General features: G+C 32.5%; 1 protein-coding gene across 1 annotated transcript; it reads left to right on the forward strand.

Annotated features, from left to right (window-relative positions):
• The first annotated feature begins 201 nt into the window (after positions 1-201).
• LOC140436501 (ubiquitin-conjugating enzyme E2 S) lies at positions 202-20,588 on the forward strand. Its single transcript, XM_072525375.1, has 5 exons — positions 202-360; positions 416-569; positions 9,794-9,981; positions 10,109-10,237; positions 13,263-20,588. Exons 1-5 carry the CDS (start codon positions 343-345, stop codon positions 13,386-13,388), a joined length of 615 nt encoding a protein of 204 aa, XP_072381476.1. The 5' UTR covers positions 202-342; the 3' UTR covers positions 13,389-20,588.
• The last annotated feature ends 641 nt before the right edge of the window (positions 20,589-21,229 follow it).

Below are 21,229 nucleotides of genomic sequence, written 5' to 3' on the forward strand. Positions count from 1 at the left end.
CGTGCATATAAATTATTCAACTATATTTTACCGATATCTGTGTTTACTAAATATTATATTCAATTAAGACATTGAATACAAGTTGATTTACTTTTGCCCTGTATTAAATAGTGATTTATCCCTTTTTAGTTATTTGTATTAACTCAAATACCAGCTGTAGTTACTAACTTCATATTAGTTTTGAAGTTGAGATAGAAGTACGCGCTGTCATTGGTCCACAAAATTTCAAAATGTTTCTGACTGCTCCATAACGCCAAGTTAAAGTTGTTATGGCGTTATTTTAATGTGTTCGTGCTTTTAGTTGTTAGGATTTTTTGTTAAAGAATTGTGATATTTTATACAATGGCTTCTGCTGGAACAGTGGGTATCAAAATATTAATGTTAAATGATATATTTATTAGAAATTTCATTTCAGATGTCAAATAATGTTGAGAACCTCTCCCCACAAATAATAAGAGGGGTTGTAAGAGAAATGCAAGATCTAGTCAATAACCCTCCAGAGGGAATTAAAGTTCAAATTAACGAGGAAGATGTAACAGATATACAAGCTTTTATTGATGGCCCAGCAGGTAATTCACTAGGTTGCAGACACTTTGGTTTTTTATAAACACAAACATGGCTTATCAAAATATGTAGATTAAAATGGATTTTTGGTTTTGATTATTTCTTGATAATTCTAAGATTCCATTTAGTTTAAGCAGCGGATTTTCTAGATCAGGTATTTTTACCATTTATGGACTTTTTATGTTGGAACACAAAAAAATCTTGCTATAAAACCACTACTTTTTGCTATCTATTTATAACAAGGGTGTTTTTTTGGGAAACATGTAGCATTGTTATTCTAAATCTTAATATATAAACATCTTAATATTTTAAAAAAATTATAAATAACAATTTTGACACACCAAATAACAGATTATTTTAATTTTAGAGTGTAATTTAATTAGTGATATAGTTTCATAGTTATCCGACTTTTAGAGTCACTTGCTTAGAAAAGATGGATGGTTGAAAAAAAAAATGCTTGTGTAAAATTTAAAATTATTTGAGCACATCTAATAGCTTTACAAAGCTCACTAACCTGGTTCTTTCCCATTTATAATCTTACAAAATCACAAAGCCTTAAAGCCAAGGTATCAATAACTTATTAATTCTTTACAATTAGTTTAATTTGGAAAACTTTGAAATCCAGGCAGTTTTCATTAGAGTTTTTAGTGAGGGGAATTAACTCTTATAATAATATACTTTCATAATAACAACTTGCTGAGTTTTCTTATATTTGGAAAATCTTGCATTAAATTCAAAGACTGATCACAAAAAATTCAACCAAACTCAGTCTCCTACAGATTAGGTCTCAGTGTAAAGAAATTTCTAAATTTAATTAACTGTCATTACAAACTGATATGAAAACCTTTTTTGGAATTTTGTCAATAGCAAGAGAATGGAGAATTTTATTCCACAGGTAATAGCATTGAATGGTATTTCATCTGAAAGTGTGAAATTGTTTTCTTTCATTTATTTTCCTAGTCATTGTGATGCATCTAAGATTACTTACATAAAAGATTTCTTACACAAGTTTTTGAAGATTCTAAAATGTATATGAGGGATAGCTGATAACAAATCCTTGAAGACATACTGCTAATTTTCCTTGTAGTATTTTTAACAATCAATAAAAGCAAAAAAACAAGTTTTTACCTAAAAAACATTTCTTATACATTTTAGAGAGCCATGGTATTATAAAAGTTGTAGATCTTGTGGTAATCAATGACGCTGGTGAGATATTGCAAAATATTCCAGATAACTTTTTACATCTTCTGTGTATATGTCGTCTATAAATTGGATCATAAAATCTAGATTTCATTTATAATCCCTTCAATTTTCAGCTCTTAATGTTAATGAACAATGGGAATATGATTGTAACAAAAAAAATGTTATCTTGGTTACTATTTTTCATAGATCTTTTAAAACACAAATTGTGCTTTTTTACTACATTTTTCAGTGAGCCTGCTTACAAGCGCGAGACAACAAATATTAAAGTTATTATAAATGTTTCATCATCATCAGCAGTGGCATCACAGCTCGTTATGAGCCAAAGCCTTCTTCAGAACAATTTTCCATTCGCCCCTGTCTCTGGCAACTCTTCTACAAGCTTTAACTTCCATGGATTTTAAATAAATATATGGATAAATGTTTATAAGCTTAAAAGTCAGCCCCTTTTCAAACTTTCCTTTTTAATAAAAATTTTAATAAAATCTTAAAAAGTTTTTTTTTATATACCTTAAAATTGAAGCTTTGAAGAATCGATTGCAATGTATAAAATACCTCTAATAGTCATTGTTTGGGCAAATACAATTGTTTAAATGATCGCTCTCCAGGATAAACAAATTAAATAACTTATAAACTATTTGGTTGATCTGGCTGTAATCTAGCACACTTCAATAACTCATTAATTGTCAGATGTATACATGTCATTTCACAAATAACAGTGCTATTAACATTTTTTGCAATTATCTCGGTCAGTTTATCTATTTTAATTTATAAACTTGCTAAGTAAAGTAACTTATAAGAAACGTTTTATAAGCAAACAATAATTTTTTTACTCAAAAAAAAGCAAAATCAGCTGTACATCTTCACGGATTTGTCATAAGCTACCCCCCATATTATACCTTTTAGAACTTTAAAAAACCTGTATGACTTTTAGGTGAAATTGTTGATTTTTTCACAAATAGACTGAATTATGTGGCATTGAATGCTAATATGGGTCCTGATCCTGTCACAATTTCTGCCATCATGCTTAAAAATTACAGCTTTATTCTGGTACACCCACTCTATTTTATTTTCAACACATCACTTGAACCTGGCTGGTCAGACTGTTGGAACTTAAGTTTTATTACCCTTTTTCAACCCCTTTTATTACTCTTTTTGCTGTTTAAAACAATTTTCTGAATTAAACGCCTATTTCTTATATGGATATCATTCTGAAACTGTTTGATCATTTTTGTGATCTTACTACTGATCGTTTTCCTATTGGGGAACCGTCTCTTGCCGTCTTTACTACTCTTTTTGTTGTCATTCGGCTTATATGATCATTCTATTCTTTTATTTCTTACCCAGTTCTTGATGTTCTCCATCTTGCATCTACGTCGTATATCTACAGGTATGGAAATAATTTTTCGGAACATAGGAATACCAATGCAATAAGTAGATTTCTTGATTTGCAATTAACCAGTGTAAATTTCAAGATAACGTCGCGATGTGCCGTGTCTAATTCAATTGTTCGACTGGATATGCTGTACCCACTGAGTTCTCTGATTTGCAATTAACCAGTGTAAATTTCAAATATCAAGTCGGGATGTTTTAAAATGAATTTATTTGTTCGACTATAATCGACTTGTAATAAGGATTACAATGGAACAAATGAATTAATTTTAAAACATCGCGACGTTATATTTTAATTTACACTGGTTAATTACAAATCAGAGAACTCAGTGGGTACAGCATATCCAGTCGAACAATTGAATTAGACACGGCACATCGCGACGTTATCTTGAAATTTACACTGGTTAATTGCAAATCAAGAAATCTACTTATTGTATTGATATTCGTATGTTCCGAAAAATTATTTCCATACCTGTATACTTCTAGCTCTGTCCCATAGTGTACCTATTACTATCAGGTTTTCAATCAAGTGTTTTCATCTCTGCTGTTTCTAACATCCTTTTTGTCCTCTATGTGTCAGGTCGTATTTCTACCGCTTATGTCATTATTGGTCATTATTCAGGCAACCTGCACCTCTATTTGCTGTATTCAGTTTATCTTCCACTTCTAGATAATAATATTCTCTGCTAGGTAATGTGATGCCTAGATATTTAAACTCTATTACTTGTTTTATTATATGACCTCCAATTTACATCTTAGTAAATTTGCTGTTATAACCATGCATTTTGTCTTTTATGGGGAAATTAACATGTTAAATTTTCTAGCGGTTAGGTATATTAAATTGGTGCAGCATACATTGTAAATCATCTTCACTTTAAGAGAGTAGTATTGCATCATCTACATAGCAGATTATTTTAAGTTGCTTTTCTCCCATTTGGTATCCTTTTTTAGTTCTTATTTTTTTATTATTTCATCCATAATCATACAATTTTATTGTATTTGAAAAATCCCCCATATAAAGGTGAAACGTATTGGCCCACTACAATATTATATTTAATTTAAAGGCTATAGCGGGATAAGGTGGTCAAAATTGCACCATGCTCGATTCAGTTTTGGGTCTGGCCATTCGAAAGGACATAATTAAAAACTGACTCAGTTAAATTTTCAAGTTCCTAAGTGCCTCTGGGGGTTCACTATGGGAAAAAACGTATTTAAAAAAAATAATTTTTTTTTAGACGCTGTATTGCTGCAAAAAATCTGAAAAAATTCATGAAAGCGTAGTTTAATAATACAAAACTGCCTGATTTTTTTCAGATTTTTAGCTTGAAAATTGAGCCCAGGAAAAATATTTGAAATTTTCAGTAATATTTTAGGTTATGTCGGAAATTTTTGGCCAACTTTAAAACAATGTTTTTTTATGGGATTTTTTCTGTTCTTTCGAATGGCATAGGTATTATTATCATTTTCAACGTGGAAAATGCCTAAAAATCGAAAAAACTGCCTTTTTTGGCATTTTTCTGAAGTTCTTGACTCATAACCTCAAAAACATACACATAAATTAATGATAATTCATATTTTTATATGTATTCTTATCTTTATAATCGAAATAAGCTATTAAAACTATTATTTTTTTTCTACAGCATGCTCTAAAAACCGAAAAACTTCGTTTTTTCGGCGTTGTTTTTAAGCTTTCGCTATATAACCTCTAAATTCATTATCTAAATGAATGATAATTTACATTTTCACATGCATCTTTCCCTATACAATCATAATCAGCTATTCAAAGCATTAGTTTTATCTCACAACATTCTCAAAAACCGAAAAACCCCATTTTCTCCATATTTTTACTACATAACCTCAAAAGACTCTGAAAAATGAACCATATTTTTGATATCTTTTAAATAATTATTACAGCTGATCGTACGCAGGAAAACAAAATATTTTTTTAGAGGTAAATAAAATTCATATATTTACTAATTAACAATCTATATTTACAATATTCTATTTAATCTAGATACATTGAATGACAGAATAATTACATTTTATTAATCTTCCTCACTATCCTCGTCGATTACCGGATCAATCTCCGTTTCACCAAATATTTCTGAAAGAAATTTAACTGGTCTAATAATGTCCGATTTGTACCTAGCATTGCTTAAATAATATATAATAGCAGCAACATGTGAGCAGGATCCAACAGTTCTCAATCCATTAGCACAATCGCACGAGTAAAATTGCATTGTAGCCAATAGATTCTGGCTTATACTCAATGTAACATTTATAAATTTTTTTTTGATATGTCTGGATTGTATCAAAACCTTGATAATATTCGGTTTCATTCGGATGTATTCTTAATTAATTTCGTTTCTATCGTTCAATAACTCAACAATAACAATAACGTAGCTAGGTAACATACAGCTTGACCTAACTGGTACGTACCCGAAAAGAATATTTTGAGATCTTTCTCGGTCATCTCTGGAAAATCAAGAATTTCTCGCGATGTTATCTTGGTTGTCGTCGTACTTCGTCTAGACCACCTTGCTGTTTCAGCTTCTTTAGCCAATGTGTTATCCACTTTACTCTAATTCAACATTCTCTGTATTATTAATTTTTTAAATTCTTCATCTTCTTCTTCATCGCTCTTCTTCTTCTTCTTAGCCTTCTTCGTCCATGTTTGGATATATGCCTCTTCCAACTGCTTCCATCGGTCTCTATCCTGAGCAACATATTTCCAATTTGTTCCGGCTATTCTTTTAATGTCATCAACCCATTTCATCTGTGGTCTTCCTCTTGGTCGTTTACTTTCGTAAGGTCTCCTTCTTCATCGCTATATAATCTTTTTCCATAACGGTTATTAAGAAAACATGCAATTCTGCAATATGCTCCAGCTTCTGGTAACAATTTATTATCCAATTTTTGATGGAGCAGCTTATATTTTTTTCCAAGAATGCCGTGGACAGCTTCTACTACCCATCTTAGTTTCGTAACATAACGAGATTCATTAGCTTCAGCTGTGGATAAACTTGGTCTTTTTCCTTTTAATGCAGGCATCAGAACCTTGAAGCCAAGATCTTCTAAATAGGATACGACGTCTCTAAAGCACCTATATACAATACAAACATCACTTTTTTTCATAAGTGACCTTATTCCATTTGGATCTTCCAGAACCTTCTTCATGATGCTTGCATCATTTTCTGTAGCTAAGAATGGACCGGGTGGAAATACAACAAACCAGTCTGTTGTGCAGATGGTAAACGGTTTTATCTTCTGTCCCGAATATGATTTTCTTTGATACCAATTATTTCTGCTTTTTTGGTGAGCTAAATAAGCTCCATCGAAAATTAATGTGAGCTGATCATCCGTCAAATTAAATAACGTTATGGCATAAACAGAAGTATGGTTACGGATTAAGTCGTCTCTCACGAGACTTTTTACTCCAACATATTGTGGCAATACATCTCTCTCGAATGAATTGATTACAGACTCGCAAAAATCAGATACTTTGATCTCATTATCTATCCCGAAAACTGATGAAATAAAATTATTTGTTGATCGAGTTCTTAATTTAACAATAATACTGGTTATTGTTGCCTGTTATTTTAGACACGACACAATTCTGCTGTCAAATTCAAAATCAATTCAAAATAAACACAAAAACAGAGAGCCATTGAACATTTGAGGAAAAGTCCCGCCGAAAAGATAAAGGCCCTAACACGCAAACTGACTAAGAGCGATAAAGAAGACATGGCCCTACACACGCAAACGCACTAAGAGCGATATAGAATGAGAGCCCGATTATAACAGATATACATGGCGTTGGTAGTTGTGCCGCGTAATGTCAACTACCGTGCGGCGCAACTATCAACGCCATGTTTTCTGTTACAATCAGGCTCCCTGGATATACGGGATGTAGGACTAAGACATGAAGGCTAAAACAGTTAAGTAAATATAAAATAAAAGAATAATGTTATAAGCATGGGTATAACGCTCTTGTATCTAAGCGGAAGAGTAAGGCATGGACGAGCGTGGTACGAGCTTATGAATGTATATAACAAGGATCTCAAAAGTCATGGAAATATATAGATATGCGTCTGTGTATAAATGTATGTACATTGTGATATAATATCACGTATATAGATATATTGGCTAGCTTAAAATTCCACAACTTTTGAGTGTACAAGTGCGTTCTAATTCACGATTCATTTTTCGGAATCTTTTGAGGTTATGTAGTAAAAACATGGAGAAAACGGGGTTTTTCGGTTTTTGGAGCATGCTGTAGGAAAAAATAATAGTTTTAATAGCTTATTTCGATTGTAAAGATATATAAGAATACATATAAAAATATGAATTATCATTAATTTATGTGTATGTTGTTGAGGTTATGAGTCAAAAACTTCAGAAAAATGCCAAAAAAGCAGTTTTTTCGATTTTTAGGCATTTTCCACGTTGAAAATGATAAAAATACCTATGCCATTCGAAAGAACGGGAAAAAACCCATAAAAAAACATTGTTTTAAAGTTGGCCAAAAGTTTCCGACATAACCTAAAATATTACTGAAAATTTCAAATATTTTTCCTGGGCTCAATTTTTAAGCTAAAAATCTGAAAAAAATCAGGCAGTTTTGTATTATTAAAATACGCTTTCATAAATTTTTTCAGATTTTTTGCAGCAATACAGCGTCTAAAAAAAAATTATTTTTTTTTAAATGCGTTTTTCCCATAGCGAACCCCCAGAGGCACTTAGGAACTTGAAAATTTAACTAAGTGAGTTTTTAATTATGTCCTTTCGAATGGCCAGACCCAAAACTAAATCGAGCATGGTGCAATTTTGACTATCTTATCCCGCTATAGCCTTTGTATACATTATATATTTGTCATTGTTTTTACTTTTGTACTTTTTAATCTTCCTGTATTTGCAAAACATGGGGGTAACACTGAAAACAAATAAATTAATTATTGCACTGATTTAATTACATTTGGTTTCATTATTACTAGTGACAGGTGTAATATGCAAAATTATCTTCATATTTGTATCTCTAAAAACAATTTTTATTGTTAGATTTGGAAATATGTTATAATAATTGACGTGAATAACAGTTGCATTGATATTGACTTACAAATTTTAGTGTAATCTCCTTTTATAATGACGCACTATTTTTATCGTGGCAATGGTAAAAGTTTAACATATCTGTTTCATTAAATTCATTTTTTATGTATCTAAATCTAATTTTGGATATCAGTTGGTTTATTTCAGGTACTTTTTAAGTAGCATATCAAAACGAAATCAAGTACAGATTTCACATCTGTTTAGTATGTAAAATTATTATTGAATGACAATTTTAAATCACCAGTTTGCTGAATATACTGTGCCTCTTATGTTGTACATTGATATTTCAGCTGTATCAATGTAAATTCATTGACATATGTAGCTAACAGACTAGATCTATATGTGTGATATCCTCAGTTACATGTACTTAGCCTGTAAGAAACTCCAGTTATTGTTTGTCACAAAACTATCTGACCTTCGTCTGTAAATTTGCACTAATATGTTCCACCACCCTCTGTGAGTATGAGCGTAATCAGAAATTCTTGTCTTAAACGAAACATGAGCAAAATATATGTAAAAGAACTATTCACAAGGATTAAAAACAACCACACATTTGTCACAAGTGAGCTGCCTTCCAGCACAATACAGGAAAATAAAAAGATCATTCATTGATAGTGTGCAAACTTCATAGCAGTCTTGAAATTTCGAAAATTTGCCATTCGAGAATTTGGGAATGACTCGTGTGTGTGCCAAGTTCCTTCCAAAATTGTTTACAGCAAAACAGAAAGATTCACTTAAAAGTGGCCCTGGACAAATTGGAAATGGTCGCTAATTTACAGTTACGATCTCGACACAAAGTAATAACAGTTGTCACAACCGAAGCTTCTTTGGAGTGAGCAACGATGTTATTTTTTTTTTTATTATAAATGAGTTGTGCTTCCTAAATATCCACCAAGAGACCAGACAAACAACAAATAATTTTATTTTTAAGTTCTGAAAAGATGACATCAAACAGTGAGTCACATTTTTGAGCGAGTGGTGAGATTCTTGATCTCGATAGTAGTCCAGTACATTGGTCGTACCTTATGCAACAGTTTTTGGCAAAACACAATGTTAGGCAACTTCGCTGGTTTCATTACAGACCCGATACAACACCGTGAGACTCTTATGTGTTTCCAAAACTGAAAGTTCCCCTTAAATGGCAATGACCACACAGAGATGATTCAAACGAATTCCACGATGCTACTGAATGTTATTTTTTGTGCTTAGCCCACCCTTCTGAGATTATCATCTTAGCTATTCGTATCTTATTGGTCCTCGCTCTAAAAAACTCTATGCCACTCTCGAATATTTCTCATCCAGTAAATCCTGCGCTAGCTATACTTTTTTACCCTTGATCTTCCCTTGCATGATAAAGCTTAGTACTTTAGAAGCCATTACAAAAAATGAATTCCAGAACTGCTTCAATGATTTTAAGCACCACTAGTTGGATATCGAAGAACAATGCAATGCTAAGTTACGAACTAAGGCCAGATACTTTTGAGGCAGATCTCGTATTACCAAATTTTATTTATTTGTACGTTTGCTTTAGGTACCCCATATTGTGGAGGTGTGTTCAAAGTAAAACTAACCCTCGGTAAAGGTTTTCCACAGGAACCTCCCAAAGCTCATTTTTTGACAAAAATTTTCCATCCGAATGTAGCTCCAAATGGTGAAATTTGTGTCAATACTCTTAAAAAGGACTGGAAATCAGATCTCGGAATTAAACATATACTATTGGTAGGTTTGTTTGATGATTTTCTATATTTAAGTGAGCAAATATATACTTTTCTATTTGTACAAATAGACATTATCATTTTTGATGACGTTTACAGTAGATTTTAAAACAAATTTATCTTCTTTGTAGACTGTGAAGTGTCTTCTAATTGTACCAAATGCCGAGTCTGCTCTTAATGAAGAAGCAGGCAAACTCCTTTTAGAACATTATGATGATTATTCTCAAAGGGCAAAGATGATGACAGAAATTCATGCACAGGTAAGTCAAATGTTGATGGTAGTATATGGTTGTATGACTATTTATCAGCTTTTCTGCTCCATGACTTCGTTAATATTTTGTCCTTATCCCTGTTGTATTTTTGTGGTAGACATTTGAGCAAATTGTACTTAGCATATTTATAACATACATAATTATTTCAGTTGTTTTTCAGCAATCACTAAATTTTTTTGAATACAAAACATGTATGTGTAAAGTATAAAAGCTCCTTAGATCACAATTCAAATTTGCATCATACTCACAGCATATTTGGCTTTTGGAGTATTCAATTTGTGGGTAAATTCTTGTTTAAAACACAAGAATCTTATATTTCTTCTTCGTCCAGCGATTAGGTATTTTTTTCTTCCTTCGGAGCTTTCCCGTATTGTTCTGTTTTCCTCTGCCTTATTTTGTAAGTGCTTGGGATGTGCCCGTTTCTTTTCAATTCACATATCAAGTTAGCCCTATTGATCAGCGCCATATCAGCAAGTGCTTTCTTCCACTCAAGAACTAGCTTAGAGCTGACTCTGATCACTTTCAAAGACCTTAGCGCTGCTTGACTATCAGAGCAGATAGAGATGGTCCTGCCTGAGCAAGCCCTATCTATTATCTCCTAAGCACATACCAGGATCGTAAAAATCTCTGCCTGAAAGACTGTTACATGAGAGCCGAGAGTCTGGCCAGATTCAAATCCGATTCCGCTACCATATACTCGGCACTTGATCGCTCATCCATTCTACCCATCCGTGAACCAGGTGAGCCCGCTTCTGCATCAGTGCAAGTCTAGTTTTATCCACTCATCCCTGTCAGGAAATTGAACCAAGACAGAGAATGAGAATTCCAATTGGGGGGCCATGCTGTCCTGTACCATAGAGCACAGAACAACAATCGAGGGCCTGTCTCCAAATTTCACAATGGCACATCTGCCCATTTATTCCCAACCAGTATCCAGAGCAGTATGATAATCAGTTAAATATCTACTAAAAACCGCAATATGTTCACGTCTTGAACTATTTATTTTCCATGAAATGATAAATGTAATCTATTTAACGTCTACTGACACCATTAGAGAAGCCACATTTTGTCGTTGAGTTTTCTTGAAGCAGGTATTCATTAATATTGTTCTGAAGCTATTTTCTTGTGGCGTCATAATACAATTTACTATTTTTATTGGTACTGTCACAATGTTACTTTTAAATTTTACAATTTACAATTTTACGTTTCGATTTTCACTTCAAAAATCGTTCTGAAACCCGAAGTAGAAATAGAAATGTCAAAATAAACTTATTTTAAATAAAATTGTTGCTAAAGGTTATGTTCCGTTCCAATGCGAACTAAAGCTGAATCTTGCTCTTCTTTCGTTCCTTGTACTAATCCGTTTTGTGGGAAGCATTGGGACTGAGAGGGTTCATATTTCGCTTCACCAGATGCCAACCCCCTCACCCAAGGAGGGATGTCCGATTGTACTTTACGAGCATGCGTGTCTCTCTAGGTTGGAATTTCTACAGCAAGTGTGTGTTTAAAAGTCTAAAAGTCTAGTCACAAACTATTAGAAGATTCGATGTCTGCTTGTATAAGAGCCCTGGATATACTAGGGCTAAATAAAAGGTCTATCCAGTTTTGCTGAAGAGCTTATATATCGGAGATCTGCCGCCGAAGTCTTGATGACTTGTTTAATAGTTTTTGGAAGATGTACGATAAGTCAAAGTTTTTGGAAGATGTACCATAAGTCAAGTGGATTATTGTACAAGTGTACCATTATTGCAGTCAAATAAATATTGTTATGAGTCACAACGCCCTAATTGCGACCCTGGCATAAGACTAATTGGAGCAGCCGAATTAACCTCTTTATCAGCAACGTCCGAGAACCGTTTTATCGTTATCTTTCTGGAATTTCGTATTATCTCACATCGTTACCTGCTAGCTATTTTAGAACATATGTTTTATTATATAAGGGCTGAGCCGGACTTTGATGAGGAGTCTTAGCGAAGTATTTTTGTAAAACGATACTTGTGCGATTATAGGCGATAGTGTTATAGTCCGCGAACTTTTAACACTTTGCTTTATCCAGTTGCTACCAAAAATAACCAGGGGCTTCGAAACTGCAGGAGATTGGACCTTATTTTCCTATCTTAAAAATTCGTTTGGTAAAAGTTAACCAATAAGCTTCCATGTTGGCTTGTAGTGGTGGCCTATGAAGGGAAGGAGTGTGAAGTTTGAACAATATAGTACTGGGATTGGACCTAGTTTTCTCTGGTTATAGATCGAAGAAAAAAACAGGAGCTCGCATAGGCAGAGCCCCTAAAGTGATTTAGGAAATTGAAGGATGAAAGTTCAGTGCAACTAATTATGTGGTGGCGGTTTCTTAAGCTCCGTTGGTACACTGTACACTGAAATCAAGCAAAAGAAATAGGATAGGACCAATAACAAGACGGGGAAAATATCACCAAAGCTGGGCAATAATGATGATGTTATTTAAAGATCCATTTTTTAACAATATTTGTAAGCTTTATAAAATATTATAACCTGTTATATAATAAACCTTATAAACAAAAAACGGAATATGGCACTCCGGGAGTGACCGAGGAGGGGAAGCATAGTGTTTGTATCGTCTACACACGGAACGATGGTTTTTCATTTAACTTAACTCAATTCCATTTGCGATACGATTTACTTTTATTTTATTAAGAAACACGTATGGGACTGCGTTTACTACTCTACGTAGTGTGTGGTCGCGCGATCTGTCGCTACATTGCGTTTCTTTTGTTTTTACTTTTTCACACTTCAGCGCGATCCATTGCATCGATCAATGCATTCTGTCCATAGCCCACGATAAGAAATCTATGCTTCCAATAATTTGTTTTTGGTGTAGCTCACTTACGTTCCCAAATTTCGAATCCAAAACATTTCCCCTTAACCTGTATTTGGGCGTCTTTCACTTTGTCCTGTAATATTTTCTACAGTAGTATATTTTCAAATATTTATTGTAAATTTGTAATTGATTTCTTTATTATATATTATTTTTCAGCAACACAAAAGCAAAGGTATAGCAGGAGACGGCCCCCTAGCGAAGAAACATGCCGGTGACAAAAAACTAACAGCCGAAAAGAAAAAAATACTAAAAGACAAAAAGAGAACTTTAAAGCGTTTATGAGGTTATGTGGAGTTTACTGTATGATTTGAATCGTTTTCAGTTCATTTACATTTTTGAAATAGTTTAGTTTTTTACAGTTAGTGCTATTTTACAATTTCGACTTCGATTGATTGATTACTATTTTTTATATTTGCACATAACTAAGTAGATTTTGATATTTATATTGACCCACCTACGAAATATTGTATATTCTTGGGTGGAATTTGTCATCATCGTCAATGAGCCTAGTGTTACGGCCACTGGTAAACCCCGCCATCTTGCGTTGTTCTGTGAAGTCTAAGGTTGGTCGCATCGTTAAGGTTAGGCTCGCTTTTGCACCGCCTCGGTAATCTATTTGACAGATGACAAGTATGATGAATTGACAGACGGAAAACAGGACGAATTGACAGTTGGCATGAGAGGTAAAGTGAAAACAATCGTTTAAGGTGCGGTTTTATAGGAGGCTCCATCAGCAGAAACCGAACGCACTCGATTTCCTTTCAAGCTCAGTGCAACTAATTATGTGGTGGCGGTTTCTTAGGCTCCGTTGCAGTTGGCGACGGAAAATTCCGCTAATTTTTCGGCGTTAAGTCACACATGAATTTCGTCGATAACCGAAATGATGTTCAGTATCACAAACAGAGTGGGGGTTTGCTTCAAGTTGAAAAAAAAGGGTAAAATATGTTCATATATGTTAATCGACTTCGTCAAACAGCAACATGCGTTTTATAACAGCAATTTGAAAAAATATAAAGATGTTATTTTAAGAAATTACTTTGCAGCATTAGTCAATATCATATATATTCTTCATCTTCTCTAATAGTAATTTCGCATAGACTTTTCTCTTTTTAATATCCATTTCGATTGAACAATTCCGTGGAAATTGTTGTTTTTAAGAAAACACTTCGTAAATGTTCGCCGTCGGCGACCGAACATTTCCCGTTCCGTTTTTGGTTTGGCTCGACCACAGCTGTATTGGGCAGAATTCACTTGAAAACGTTTAATAGTAAGCCGAGTGTCTATAGTGAATTTAAAACAAAAAATGAAAAATAGAGTTGGGGACCTTTACGTTTTGTAAAACTGAGCTAAAAAAGTATGGGATCAGCAAAAGTTTCTAGTCAACTTCTCAGATAATTCTTTCTTCTCGCCCTCAGCATGTCGGAGGAGTTATTAAATGAATTGATGAATAACTTCAAGGTGATTATCGCGAAGAAAGGTACTCAAATGAGAAATTATATTAGCTCAGTACAAAATTACAGGCTGTACTGCATTTTTAGTTAACAGGAAATACTTTGCGAAACCTCTAACTCGACTAAGTGAAAACGTCTTCTCTCTGAAAACGTGTGTTAACCTACATTTAGCGTATGGCTTTTATCAGCGCGAATTACTATAATTAGTTGTATTTTAACAATAAAGACTTGTTATTCTTCCAATCCTTTTGACAATTATAGAAATTTTAAATGTACATACACAGTATACCTAACAATGAGTATTCTCACTCTGACGCGCTACCTTTGATATCTCTAGGTACAAATTCGGTGACCTTGACGCCATAGTGTGAGGCTAAATCAGTCACAGCACTGCACATATGGACGCGACACAGCCGACTTTGATTTATTTAAAAAAATTTGTTAATAATTAATATAAAACAATTTTATTCCTAATTTAACACTCACCTACTAACATATTTCGGAAAAGAAAAAGAGTTGACGCTGCATTTTCCAGTTATTACAACAATTTCTAGCTACACAAGTGTTACTAGTCTTTTTGTACATATTGAAAAGTTATACAACGTAATTGTCCAAATAAAAATAAACCACTCTTAATTTTAAATAAAATTACAATAATAAGTCTACCCACTAGGAAAAAAATAAATAAGGATAGTTAATCTGTTATAAAAATATTAAATAACTCGTTATGAGTACAGTACAATCCAGATGATTCAAAGTACACAATAACAATGGCAGATTTTACCCTCTGAGAAAATGGCGTCGCTGTCTGCGCAGTAAACATGCGTGTTCTTTACTGGGAATACTGATTGTTAGGTATACTGTGGTATATATTTAGTATAATAACCTCAAAATGATATTCCTTAAAACAATTATGATACTTCTAGGAACAAAATCTACTTTGGTATGTTTTTATTACAATTTACTGATATTTGTAAAAGTTATTCTATTGAATTTCTTGCATTTTAGCAAAATATAATTTCATTTTGTATATCTACTTGTAATATTTTTATACAGTTAATTTTAGTGTTTTAGGTAATTCAATATGCTCTTTAAATTGTTTTTATATGATAATTTTAACTTACATGCAGGGTTTGTCAAAGGCACTGAAATAGCGACAAAGTGTGTATATGCCATATGAGTATGACATTATGTCATTTTTAGGTTTATTGTTTTATATTTCTATTTTGAAACAGCTCAAACATTTTGGATTAGGTATTTGCTATATTAGGTATGAAGCATTATATGCGAAATTCTTAATTAAAAATGAAAGCAACATTTGATTAATAATTCATGATGGAATATAAAGACGAAGAATATTTGACGGATGACACATGATATATTATGATCTGTGGTTAGTGCCAGGTTCTTTTGTCTTTCAAAATTCGTTTATGACAAAATAATAAAAACTTTGATTTTGAAAGATTTCCGTAAGGTTGATCTGCACCCCATAAAAGACAAACTACACATTCAAAAAAATTGAAAACATTTGAGAAGGCATATGTGATTACTAGAAGTATTTTGACAAATTTTGAGCAAGCTTCATGTTTTCGTTTTCGAAAAAACTCTAAAAAACTACTTTTTTCCAAGTATAAAACGGGAAAACCAAACATAGAATTTTGTTAATTTTCTTACAGCTTAAAAATACAATCCTAAGAAATACTTGTGAATTTTTTGAAAATCTTTGAATGTACAGTTTTGCTACAATAGGAAAAAATAATATGTTCTGGCTTATAATAAAGTTACCGGTAAGAAATCGGACAAAATTCTAATGACAACATATATAAAACTGTAAAAGTAGAAAATATTTGCAATAAAACGTTGAATATTTTTTCCTAAACATAAATAATCTCGTTAAAAACAAGAATTATATCTTCAACTGCCGCCACCAAATTGTGTTGTAGAGAAGTGGGTCCATCTGAAACGTCGGTAATATTTATGATCGACAAACAGCACTGTGCTATGTTATAAATGATATCTTCGCTTACTTGGTCTACTAGTAATAAAGTTATCAGCATTAAATGGCCAAGCGGTGTTTGTACGTGGCTTTAACTTTATTTGATAAACTTACTGTCTACACAATTTGGCAACTCAGCCAATGGATGTAAGAATAGAAAATTGTAATTTATGTTAGGGTTTGTAAATATTACAGCCATCATGTACAAATCTATAATTGAGCAGCATGCCGCAGTAGAGCCATCTCTAGGATCAGAAACAAACTAATTGAGGGTGCAGATCAACCTTAATAATTTCCTTTTAAATCTACAAAATAGTAGTAATCAGTCTCACCTTAGTGGAATTTCTGATAAAGTCTTTATTCCTCTTTAGTACAGAAAAATTTCATTCTACATATGTACTTGTAGCAGATATTGTCGTCACTTAGTTGCATAATTTTGAAACTTCACCATATATGCGTCATGCAATTCAGCGTCTTTAAGAAATTTCATCGTTTTACTATCACTTCAATTTTTACAAAGTGTTCATAATCTTGCAAAACGCATACCTGGGATTGCCTGGAAAAATGTAAAAGCAGTCGAAATGTTTTCTCAGAAAAAAAATTCCGAGAAACTAGAGTTTCATATTTATTGAAATTACGTATCTCCACACATCTTAAATGGCAAAGATTTTTAAATCGTTTTTTAAACTATTGAAAAAGTGTTCTATAATTTCACAAAATAGTCGATGATAAGACATTTTGGTGTCAAGTACATATGTCAATTCTAATAGACTTGGATTCGAATTTCAAATTTGTTCGTTTTTGACCACAGAATCCTAACATAAAATAAAATGCCTGTGTAAGGAAATATTTCAGAAAATACATGGAGCAAATACTTAAAATCAAAATCTTGTGTGAGTAATTCTAAGTAGCCTCCTAAGGAATTCATAATTTCAGGATTTGAATTCTTTATGCTCCAAAATGATTTAAAAAAACTCAGTTGGGAAACTGTTTTTACTAAACTCCCATTTTAGTTCTATCTGGTGGGGATATCCGAGGACATTTTTTCTGAATATGACATCTAAAGCATTTGTCGGGTTTTAACATTAAAAAAAAGCAACCTTTCAGTTCAGGCTTTGGAACAATGCAAGCTTTATTATTTCAGCTAGAACCATATTTAACCCGTGAACAGACCAGAAAAATTGCGTTTTCAAAGTTCCAAGTCTTCCCAATTGTTTAACCATTACAGCAGATCGGTAATAACTGAGTGACAAGGCTGGAACCATGTTCCAGATCCACACAAATATACCAAACTAAATATTTCACAAGTTTTAATCTGTTTGATATTGATATGGGTTTCACAGAGCAGACAACGCATTTTGAAGAAATTATATCTAGTTGAGCAATTTCCGCTTTAGTTTCTTGTTCTGAGTCAAGCTTGTAGTTAAGTCAGCAGCCAAGGTATTTGTAAGGGTTTATCTATTCTGATTTCTTTCCATTTATCAATATAGGTAAAGGGACATGCTGCCTCTTTTGGATTACCATTATCTTGGTCTTTTTTTCGTTAATCTTCATTCCAAACTCTAGACAATCATCATTAAGTTGACCTAAGGTTTTTTTCATGTCAGTACTAGTTAATAGGGCAGTGTCATCTGTATCTCTTGTATTTGTTCTCAAATAATTTTTATTTCTATAGAGAGGTTTTCCAAGGCTTTCTTGATCAGTTCCGAGGTTAAACAGCGTAGGGGACAATACACAACCCTGCCTTACTGCTTTACTGGTTGAGTTTACCGAAAGTACAAGCTGAGTATAGCCGCAAATGTCAAAAATTTTTCAGGTTTGGCAGTGTTGGCATGTTTTTATAATGCATATGTTGTATGCTTCAAATATAAAGGGATAAAACTTTTAAAAAGTACATTTTGATTATACTATTTTATGAATTCTGCAATTTTTAATTTATATGAAGCAAAAACGAGTAAATATTTGTCTCTTTCGAGATTAATTGCAAATATCTGTTGTAATCTGGCAACTGCTGATTTGACGATTGCCAAATCTATTCTCTAATCTATCAAAGGGTAATTGCTAAAAAAATTTCTAATAATTAACTGCAATTAATTTCCAAAGAAACAAATATTTACTCATTGCTGTTTTATATAAATCAAAAATTGCAGAATTCATAACATAATATAAACACAATGTTCTTTTCTAAAGCTTTATCTTTTTATATTTGAAGCATCTACATTATAAAAACATGCCAACACTGTTATACCGAAATTTTTTGTTCCATGTTTGACATTTGCGGCTATAATCAGCTTTGTACTTTCGGTAAACTCAACCCCTTTACTTATATGTACTAATATTTCTGGATGTTTGATCGTCGATCTTAATCTTGGCCTTTTGCCTCCAGTATAAGTTTCTTATTAATCTGAGATCTTTATAATCCAAGTTAATATTTTGTAAAGAACTGAACAATTTATTATGATTTACACGATCAAATGCGTTTTCGAAATCCACAAAGTATAGGAAAACATCCTTTTGTTGTTTGTAATACTTGTGTAGCAGTACTTGTAGAGAAACCAAAGCCACTATTGTCCCCATTTCGACTCAATTGGTCGTATTCCACTTCTTCACAGTTTTTGTATAATCTGTCGTGAACTATTTTGAGTAGAATTTTGAAATCACTTATTGAAAAGCATTATATCTTCAAAAATTTGAATTATTATAAATAAATTTGAAATATGTATTTTTAATTTTTTGAAAGTAAATTTTAGTGATGCAATTGTTGCCTTGCATTCATGCACCGTACGCTCTTCTATGTAACATGTTAAAAATAAGAAATAACAGACGATACGGGATAGTTTTGAGTTGGTGGCATACTTAGAAAGGGCGCGTTCTTTCTGTGTTGTTGGAATAGAACATTTTCCCGCTCTCAACCGTCAAAACCTCTTTGTTTTTATTTTGGTTTTACGTTTTTTTTGTTTAGCTACAATAATCTTCCATAAATCTGATGTGGCATATTATTACATTTTTGCAAATCGAGTCGTCTGTGTAACTTATTGTATTATATTTTGATTTTAAAAATTGTTAGTTCATAGCACAATTTTACGAACGTTTCGGCAATGACCATCTTTAGTGCCACTTTTTTTATAATAATTAATCATCCCAAAAAGAATAGTTAATTCTTAAAACAAGTATGAATTTAGTTATTTCCATTTTATCTTTTAGAAAAATATGCTATTTATCACAAAAAAGGTTGTTTATATTTTAACAAAAAATCAAACTGTAGATCTTAGTTATCGAAATGTTTGTGAAAAATAGTATTTTGAATTAACAAAGAATACGGACAAACCAAGGTTTTAAACCTGGAGTTACTGCTATATAAATATTTATAACATGATTAAATTAAAAAGTTTAGTTAAAGGTGCATTTTTGTTTGGTTTGACAAACCTTTTGTGAACGAACTAAGGTGAGCGTATTCAAATGATTATTTTTTTGTTTTATGCGTGTCATTGATGTATAGTTTATTAGGAATATATTACTTGATCACATACAATGCGTTTTTGACAAAATTTGACAATTTTACTAGACTAGAACGGTTAAGTCTACGAAAGTTTACGTTATATTAATCAATTTTCATAAACTTCTTTTCACATCCTTCTTTAAGTTGTAGCCATTTGTTGAGTTTTGAGCACTTCGAGAATTGTTAAATGCCATTCAAGACAAATCTGACAGTTGCCAGGATTTATTCGCCCAAACGTGACAATGTTATGGAAGTATTTATTGCAATTTGGATTAAAAAACAAAGTTTGTGTTTTTAATTAAATTTGTATGAAACATTTTAGTTGGGTTTATTTGGAAACAAAGAATACTAATCAAATTACACAAGGAAAATCAAAATAACGTTACAGCTGATGATAGATAAAAGCGCAGGAAGGGGCGTTTGCTTTTGAAACGGTTGACTAGATTGGAGACATTTACAAATTTTAAATTTGCCGTTGGCGTACTCTTTTTACAGGACTGTGTATCAAAAACAGAATTTTGCTTTTCTTTTTTATTTTAAGAAAAAGGGTGTACGGTTTTTTTTGCTGAATTACACCAAGGTGATTAAAAGAACAGAACAACTGTGAAATTGATATTTTGACAAAACTGAAATTTTTTTTATCTGGTTTTCACGACGTCCTAGTTTTCATTCTTGCCTGTCATTACAATGCTTGTCCAGTCTGAAGATTCCTCTATGGCATTGCTCTTTGAACGCCTCCTAACCATGTCTTTGGTATTCTTCTTTTTATTTTTTCAACTAGCACCCATATTATTATGTAGTTAGGAAGTCATCTATGATCCATTCTTTGGATACGACCATACTAAAAAAGTTGACTGCGTTCAATTTCTTCAATAATAGTTGTTGAAAATCTCATATTTTGTCGTATTTGGTCGTTGCGTATCTTTCCAGTTTTGATTTTCTGGCAGATCTTCGCGAGAAGTCCAGAAAAAGACAATAAGCTACATTCTAGGTTTAAAGAGATGTTTTGTTTCTCGAGAAATATTTTTGGACTAATATGACATCTATGATGGTTATAAACTGCTAACAGATGGACAACGTTCTGATAGATCATTTGGCAGGTGTGCCAACTGTTAAAAATAAAAAAAATTTCCAAACTAAAAATATGCTCAGAATCAACACTTCACTTTATCTTTTA

This window comes from Diabrotica undecimpunctata, chromosome 3, assembly GCF_040954645.1.
Source record: "Diabrotica undecimpunctata isolate CICGRU chromosome 3, icDiaUnde3, whole genome shotgun sequence".
Classification (NCBI taxonomy): Eukaryota; Metazoa; Arthropoda; class Insecta; order Coleoptera; family Chrysomelidae; genus Diabrotica; species Diabrotica undecimpunctata.

Excerpts from the sequence above, each read along its gene's own strand:
- LOC140436501 (XM_072525375.1), top strand. Across the intron at positions 570-9,793 it reads TTTTATTGATGGCCCAGCAG|GTACCCCATATTGTGGAGGT; the intron begins GTAATTCACTAG and ends CGTTTGCTTTAG. Across the intron at positions 10,238-13,262 it reads TGACAGAAATTCATGCACAG|CAACACAAAAGCAAAGGTAT; the intron begins GTAAGTCAAATG and ends ATTATTTTTCAG.